Raw genomic sequence first — 9029 nt, 5'->3', positions numbered from 1 at the left:
AAGACCAAGACCTCACATATTTGCATTATTTTGAAACTGTGCACATATTGTAGTCCTTAAAATTTAACTCTAAAATGTGTGTTTGTGCAAATTACACAAAGTGAAATATGTGAAGAAAATTGTACATTTACACAGTTGCACTTAAAAAAAACCTTTGAAAATAGACAGAAGCTATTAGAAATGGTCAAAGATAACACCAAGGATTCTCAAATTTGTAGTCAATGGCTTTATTTGTAGGTAGATTTATTAATTTAAAAAAACTACTACACAAACAATATGCATAAACAAATCTACTATAGTTAAATTACTTAAATAGAGAATAATATCCATCACTATCTGTTGCAATTTCACATTACAGGTAGCAGCCAGCAACAACACATATCAGAGCAACAAAGGGTGACCTGTGCAGTAATACATTAAACTGGTTAGCATGTCACTTAGTTGGTTAGCAGAAGGCAAAAATAACAGATCCCAGATCCTTTCTCGAATCATAGCCAAATACTTACAGATATCAGGTTTGAAAATAAAGTTTTGAAATGCTTGCACATCTAATATTTATAAGCTGCTGCGCGAGAGAAATGGTGACTGCTTGGAAGGTAAAATGTGTGTGAGGTGTATTCATTGCATGACAACACAATGAAAGTTAATGCTGGTTTAGGCGTTCTTTGAGATTTCTTGTTTTTCTGTGCTTCTCAGATCCTTCGTTCTGTTCAGGCTGATGAGGTTTAACGTGGTTCATGTGTTTAACACTGTCCTAATCAGATAAACCCTAAAACGTCATCTATGCATTAGCTTGAAAACAGACGTGTTCTTTGTGACGGCAGAGTGCAGTGTATAATGCACTGAGATTATAGGCTGTGAGTGTTGTTTAACACAGATGATGTTTAATCTAGAATATTTTCAGATGTTTACGTTATCTACAGAATATAGCTGAGTGTTCCATACTAATCCTAACCCCTTTCACCTCATTTGTGTAAGATTTCTAAGATTTCTGGACCTTAGTAAACTAAGTAGCAGATTTGAATGCAGACTGCACAGCGATTACCATCTGTGCTATACGATAACCATGCCAACTGCCAACAGTGTGACTGTAGCCAAGCAAAGGGAAATGAAGGCACAGAGGTGTATTGTATATCCAACACACTCTGGTGGCTGTTAAAGGACCCGAGCAGATTGTTATTAAGTTGACAGTACAGGACATTGCCCTGCATATAGTCACATCTACTATAAAAGAAAACCTGTGGGTGAGCAGTTGTTAAGAATTACCCATATGGCAACAGAAATCTGTATAATAAAATGTAATGTATCTAAGATCAGCATCTCTGTGTAGCTGGTAACGCAGGGCAAGAGGCACAACTTATGTCATATAACAGGGCTGTGGTGCAGTTCACTTTCAATTATATCAGAGAATAGAATTAATTAAATTTGTTGTTATTTTTGACCAAGAAAACGGTTGTTGATTTAAAATGAAAGATTGTCTGGAAAATGTACACTTTTGTAATGAGCTCTGCTATTTTCAAAAGTCAACCGGGGTCTACTTTCATACACATAGGAATTTACAATGAACTGAACCCAGTCCTGCTATAGAGACATACACTCAACACAATTTTAATTTTTATCACCTCTAATCGTATAAACCTCGTGTGAGTTTGGCATCAATCACCTGCTGTGTCACAAATGATGTGGCAAATGGAATTATAATGTCAGGTACAGTTGAATTCAACAAAACACATTCAGACAAATATTACAGGTAGAGTATGAAGGGATCACTGACAGGAAATTTAACTACAGTCTACCAAATAACAAAAAAAGAATAAAAACAATCATAGAAGTGCAAAATTGAAATAAATTAAAAATTGATTAACAATAAAAGACTCTCCAGACAACTTGCTCTTATTATCCATCAACCTGTGTCCTTTGATTTTAATATATTAAACGGATCTATGCAAAAGTGTACACTCAGATTAATTCCATTGTAGTCAGCAGCAGATGATTCTCACTGCAGAAACCATGTGGGAAACCTGATGTTATATATAATGATATAATAATGTCAGTAGTGAAAAAAACTAAATTTCTTAATAAATAATTAAACATCGCAACACCAAAATGGGGGAAAAAAACTACAATTTCCAACTTAAATAAAAGTAAGCGAGCATTTTGTACCTTGGTACAAAAGTTGAGTACTAAATAAGCTGAATGCACTAATGTGCAAGAGGTATTTTAATGTTGTAGGTGGTTTAATTACAGCCATCAGATAAATGTAGTGGAGTAAAAAGTGCAATATTTCTATGTCGTGGAGTAAAAGTATAAATTCTTGCAAAATGCAAATGCTAAATCACGTTGCAGTGCTCCAAAATTAAAATATACTTTGTTACATTATACTTCTGAAAAAGCTTAAGTGGACCTCTGACTTTCCATAGATGTACAGTATTTATAAGAAGGCAACATTCATCAAAGTCAGCTTTTAGTGTTGGAAGGTAACTGTTTTGATATCAGGTTATGCTGGTAAACCCAAAATTCCATCTGTGTTTTCTAAGTACATTGAATATGATGCCATATGCACCCATGAAGAGGGCTGTGAATTCCCCCCAAGTAGTATTCATGAACCAAGTAGGTTTTTTAAGGAGAACATTACAGTATATGTAAATCATAAAAGTTATAGCTTCCAAAATAGCCATTAGCTTCAATGCTAGTGTATAACTTATTTACAGAAAGAAAGAAAAAAAGAAAGAAAGACAATTAGTTTGATTGACTTGACTACAATAAAAGTGACCTTGCGAGCACTCAGTGACTCTGCTGCTCTCTCTGGTTACACGTTTCTCCCCCCGTTGATGACGTTACCTCCTGGAGGGGCGATGTGGATAGAGTCGAGAATGGGCCGCAGTATCTGGCCAAACGGTCTGGAGATGGAAGGATCTTTTTTTAGGCCTAAACCATACATTTAAACCATAATCATATGCCATTGCAAATTAACCATTAGGGCTGCACGATATGAGGAAAATATGCGACATGCGATAATGTTGTTGAATATCGCAATAACGATATTACTTGCGATAAATAAACAGATATTAAAGTGTAATCAGTTCTGCATTTCTTTTATTCTACTAAAATACAACACATTGCTTGTTGAAACAAGTGAAAGAAAATAATTTCCAACATTCTGTTATTGAACAAATTGAACATTGAATTGAATATAAAAGGCTGCACTAAAAAAGAATGACAGTTACATTTTAAAGGAACACTCCAACTTATTGGGACTTTAGCTTATTCACCGTATCCCCCAGAGTTAGATAAGTCCATACATACCCTTCTCATCTCCGTGCGTGTCTGATGCACCCACCGCTAGCCTAGCTTAGCACAGATCCTGGAGGTAACCGGCTCCAACTAGCCTACTGCTCCCAATAAGTGACAAAATAACGCCAACATTTTCCTATTTACATGTTGTGATTTGTATTGTATAGTTTGCCTTTCTGAGAATATAGTTCCCAGTTTGTATACGGTTAGAAGATGGCTGTGTCTCATGTGACCTTGTTATTTGTACACGCTGTGACTATACAAATCACAACATGTAAATAGGAAAATGTTGGCCCAATAAGTCGGCGTGTTCCTTTAAAGTGCAGTTTTCTACTGATACTCTTTTTCAACTAACACAACAAATCTCTGAGTGTCTTTCGCGATATGTTGCCTCCTCTCGCTATGTGTTTTAATGTGCAAATTGATATTGCGATGGCGATTAAAAAAAATGATATATTGTGCAGCCCTATTAACAAACTGTATCTGCTTTTGTTTCCCAGCGTGGTTATCTAAGTATGTTAATAGCCTATAAGATCTATCCACATAAAAAATATGATTTGCATTTTGCATAGTGAACAATTTCAAATTTGGCAAACTTCTTTCATGATTGTAGGACACAGCGCACATAATAGATAGTTCACATTACAATAATCCATACTTTTCCTGATTTTTAATAATTAGAAATTGACATGACGTGAGGTCATGGGCAGCTGACAGACTGAGCTTTATACTCACGTGGCGAGGACTTCCGATGGAAGGTCGGTGATGTAGGACGGGATGGACCTGCCCGTCAGGAACTGAGCCACCTCGTTGGTGAAGGTGTTGCAGTTGTGCTCAAACAGACGATACCTGTCACCTCTGAACCAAGAAAGAATACAAGAGTAGTAAATGCATCAGTTACAGCTTTCATGCGTTGTGACTAGTCAGTAACAAGTATGATTATGGACCTTTTTCACAGCAGACATTTTGACTTGTCATAGTAGGAAAAGCACAGCTGAAACTGATAACCTTAACGATGGCTCAATTCCATCAAGTGTCCCAGTGAGCTATTTCAGTGAGTCAGCATGCACAATACCAGGGCCTCTCCTAAGTGGAATGCAGCCATCATTAATGGTTTTGAATACACTTGTGCTTTTCCTACTATGACATGTCAACATGTCTGCTGTGAAAAAGGTCTATACTTGTGAATTTAGCCACACATTATAACAACCAAACTTTGAGAACTTATTGAGAGTTACTCTTTCTTAAGGATTACTACTATGTGTGTCATTCTCTCTTTGTTTGGCGTAAAGACGAGAAGCATAACCGCTACTCGACCTGTATGTGCTTTCTCCCAGGGAAGAGAGGTAATCCATGAAGATCTCCTCAGACACTTCAGTCTCGCCCAGCTCTACCACTGTATCTGGAGAACCCAGCATTGTCCCACCCTGACAAGCACACAGCAGGCAAAATAGAAAATGTCTCACAACACATCATATGAGAGCTGTTGGAAAGAGTAATAAATGTATGTTTCATTGGTAGTCAAAAGAAAAGATACTGTAGGCCCATTGTGTTTGAGGTGTTTCGATGATTTGCGTGAATAATTGCTAAACGGTAGATTACATCAAGGGAAGATACTTGCAGCACAGTCGGAAAAAAATGTCAGCTGTCTCAAACATCAAAAATCCGATTTTATCAGTCCCTCTGAATTACAGATGAAGACCATCTTTCTGGAGATGCCATTTTGCACAATCATGAAGAAAGAAATGAATCTCAGAAATCCTAACATACCAGTTTTACACTTTTTTGCTGCATGTTACCATTATCAGTGAGTTTAGAGACTAGAGGATGGATACCCGAACCGAGCCCGTCGGGATCCGACGGTACCCGACGGGCCGGGCCGTGTTCTGACCGATATTTAGAAATTATGTTCGGGTTCGGGTCCGGCTCGGTCACATCAGCGCGATAAGGCATTGAACATTTTAAATTTAAAAAAGCTTATTATGTAGGTGCGCGCCTGTGTTAACGTGCACTTGTTGCCCCGTGTGCACTGATTCGCTCATCTATTGACATTTCCGAATGGCTTCCTACAGTTGCTTAACAAAAGCGGGCTTTCCACACAAACAAACGTATGTTTCATTAGTATGAGAAAAAAAACTCGGGTCGGGCTCGGACATAAATATCTTAATGCCTGTCGGACGCGGGCCGGGCTCGGACAGAAAAATGCGGCCCGATCTGCACTCTATTGAGACAGGCTAACAAATGCTGGTTTGGTGTTTTGATCGAGTGTGTAGACAAAAAAACTGGAGTAACACCATTGTTGTTGTTTTATGAAAAGTAAGCCTACTCTGGGAAATGCCGAAACTGAAGTAGAGGTATTTCAGGCAGATTTAAAACTTTATCACAAAATAACACCTGAGAGCCTGTAATAACATGTGAGTTACTATTTTGTTGGTAATGCAACACTACACTTTTCAAGGTTTAGTTTCAGCAGTCTGACAGCCTAGAACAGATAATCTGAGTGACAGGGATCAAACCAAGAACTGTTCAGGTATTAATAGTTATTGCTGCTATAACCCTCGGTTTGCATGCATTACTATCAAGTTGTATTCCTGTCTTTATTCAAGAGCGCATTCTTTCAATTTGAGAGCATTTGTCATTGATTTAACGTTCAGATTTTGTAATAATTTCGCTAAAAACCTTGCTCTCACACTAAAATAGCAACTGCTCGCGCTTGGATTTGCTGTGCTTCTGCTCAAACTTTATGCTTAGAATCAGATATGTTGTTGCTTGGACAGATTTCCTGCTCTCAAATTGAAAGAATGAACTCTTGAATAAAGATAGGAATAAAACTCCATACATTTCCATCATGAGCTTGTTAGATGAGACTTGTGATAGGAGTCAGTCCCCTTGTTACAGACTTACCGGCGAACAGCTTGAGATCCCCTCCCCTCCAAAGAAGAACTCATCACCGTATGCCACTATAGCTGTGTGCCTGGAAGAAAAGCAAAACGTGAACACAGAGGTAAATTCAGGTCAGAACAATATTACCTGGATTTATTTAAAATTGCAACTCAACTTTAACTTAAGGCCACAAACCAGTTGCCCAGCCTAATAATTTATTTAAAAACGTTGGCAACAGGTGAATAAATACTTCACTTAAACAGGCAAATCCAGCCTTACATGGATCCATGCTTGTGTGTTTGCATTATTTTATGGTGTATCCACTATCATACAACTCCCCTTATCTAATTATGCTTCACATTATGATTTCCTAAATTTTCTGAAATTACTTTTGGGCAAAACTCAAAATAAAAGAAATACAAATATAAAAACAAAACAAACAGCGATGAACGGGCCCTCATCCCTCCCATCACATCGGGGGTACCGGCGGGACGCCTGGGCGATTTACTTCAAGTGTTGCGCACGGCCTCAGAGGAGCACGGGGAACAGCTGTGCCGACTTTCCTCCGATTCAGAAGTACTGTTGCCGAGATACGCAACTCTTCCTGTTTTGACTGCCATGTACAGGAAGTCGGTCCTCTATAACTTGCGCATTTTTTCAAATATCAAAATTCTTTTGATATTTTTTTGTCTTGAGGGTCCACCGAGTATACATGCCAATTTTGGTGCAAATGGGACTCACGCTCTAGGAGGGGTTACAAAAAGTAAGTTTCGCACATACAGTATAGCGATTTTGCTAATTAATCAGAGTTTTTTTGTGATTGTTGCGGGCAACAATCCTTGATTATGCGGCACGTTTTCTTAAAAAATGCGATGAAATATGCGGGATATTTATGCAATTTTATGCGATGAAATTGCGGGAACTTGCAAAAACTGCGCTTTCATCATGGCTTCATCGCGGGATTTGTAGCATTTCGATGATGTTCACGTCGTGTAATTACGTCACGTTCCCATGGCAACAGGGGAAAATGGCTGCTCTTGTGTGAAGTAAACGCAACATTTTTCAACTTTCTGCTAAGATATATGTGACTTTTTTGCAACGAAAATGCGGGGATTATGAAATCATGCAAGCCCCGCGATATTTTGCGCGAAATCGGCAATTTATGCGGCGAAAGTGCGGCGTATTTGAAATAATGCGCCCCCCCGCATAAATATGCTTTGGCTGATTATGCATTGAATTATGCGATCGCATAATCGCGTTTTTCTGGTGGGACTGATTAATTAAAAAAATCAAAACAGCGCCATCTAATGAACTCAAGATGGCCTGTCGGATGGAACATTTTCAAAAAAATGCTATATGGACTTCAAGATAAGACCTATGTTCCCTCCAAATTTGGTATATTAACTTCTCATTTTTGTCCGAATTATGGCATGCGTTAGGGGGTGCTATACTATGGAGCCCCCTGGCGATGCACCAGCCCAATCACTACAGAACTTTGCAATTTTCACCAGGTCTGATGTGTGCAAATTGTTTTGAGTTTCGTGCGTTCTAACCCCCTCAAAAATGCGACCAAGGACTCTGAATAATAATAATAATAATAATAATAATAATAATAATAATCTCTACAAAAAAAAATAGGTTCCTCGCACTTTCGTGCTCTGGTCCTAATAAGGGTCAGTATTTGACACGCTGTCACTAGCTGTTATTAGCATGTTTGAGAAGGGATTTTAAATTCCTATGTTATCTGGGATCATAAATGGGTCATTGGCCTACACCTGCTGGATCCACACATTGCATAAGTTGTTGTTTTCACCTCAGGAGGTGTGACATTTAGGTCCCAAGCAAGCGAGGCTCTGTCAAAATAACAGAAAGAAAAGATGCGTACCATATACCATCCAGTTGCTTTCCTGTAACAATAAAGAAAAAAAAGTAGTTAGAAGAAGGAGGTAGCAGATGATCTTTTGTGCAAGCAATTTGATGTCATCCCCCAATACCGACCTTTGAACCATTCCTTAGCATGGACAGTTGTGACAGAAATCAGTCACGCTTTACAATATTTTCAAAATAAATGTATTAAAAATAACTAGACCTTGGTAACTTAATCAAAGATCAGTACACTGCACTGCGACAACTGCATAACAGCGACTGTACAATAGTAGTGAAAGCATCTCTACCCGGTATTTGTTTTTTATCACTTATTTCCCCCAAGGCCAGGCTACGGATTTTGTATCTGTAGGCTACTTACCCAACATGATGGGACTGAGGTTGCGGGCCATTCCTCTTGATAGATCATAAATATATAGTTGTACATTGTATCGCGTAGCATTCTTATCCATAATGTAAACCTTCAAATAGCTATCTTTATTTTTCTGTTGGCTGGCTTAGCAACGGCACAGCTGACTGAGAAGGGGGGGGGTGTTCTCTGAAAATGACGTCATCACGTCTAAGACATGAAACACTTCCGATTCGAGTGCTTTCAAAATAAAATCTTTTTTAAGAGGCATGAACCTATGGCATGAACAATACATCGTGAGCTTTCTTGAGTAATAGATTTATTTTGAAGTCGAAATATATCTTGGTTTTTTGCGTATGTTTTTTTTGTTGCATAAGTGCCATGATCAATGCGCTCCCATCATCCATGGCTAGTACGAATCAATTAGAAACTCCACAATTTCTTCAGCTTACACAGACATTCCTGAGACTTTACTCACATCTCATGCAGTAGTGCAACATATATGCCACACGTTCATTTTTCTTTTAAGTCAACATAAGAGCCTGTCCTGACACTTTAAGCACAGGGTACGTCCTCTTATGTCAGGTGAATTGTCATTTTTTATTTAAGTAATTATGAT

At 38.3% G+C, this 9029-nt stretch overlaps 1 protein-coding gene across 1 annotated transcript; it reads right to left on the bottom strand.

Moving 5' to 3' along the window:
• Positions 1-211: 211 nt before the first annotated feature.
• desi1a (desumoylating isopeptidase 1a) lies at positions 212-8632 on the bottom strand. The gene is made up of 6 exons (XM_031320910.2): positions 8423-8632; positions 8063-8084; positions 6199-6268; positions 4612-4721; positions 4030-4152; positions 212-2900 (listed from the first exon to the last, which is right to left on the bottom strand). The coding sequence occupies exons 1-6, from the start codon at positions 8511-8513 to the stop codon at positions 2810-2812; spliced, it is 507 nt and encodes a 168-aa protein (XP_031176770.1). The 5' UTR covers positions 8514-8632; the 3' UTR covers positions 212-2809.
• Between the last annotated feature and the right edge of the window lie 397 nt (positions 8633-9029).

This window comes from Sander lucioperca, chromosome 21 (assembly GCF_008315115.2).
Source record: "Sander lucioperca isolate FBNREF2018 chromosome 21, SLUC_FBN_1.2, whole genome shotgun sequence".
NCBI classification, from domain to species: Eukaryota; Metazoa; Chordata; class Actinopteri; order Perciformes; family Percidae; genus Sander; species Sander lucioperca.
Note: the sequence above shows the minus strand (reverse complement) of the source record. Positions and strands in the feature narration are given on the sequence as shown.

Coding starts and splice junctions, on each gene's coding strand:
- desi1a (XM_031320910.2), bottom strand. CDS start 8,513: ATGGATAAGAATGCTACGCGATACAATGTACAACTATATATTTATGAT. Junction 8,085..8,422: donor CCTCAGTCCCATCATGTTGG/GTAAGTAGCCTA, acceptor TTATTGTTACAG/GAAAGCAACTGGATGGTATA. Junction 2,901..4,029: donor CCATCGGAAGTCCTCGCCAC/GTGAGTATAAAG, acceptor TTCCATCTCCAG/ACCGTTTGGCCAGATACTGC.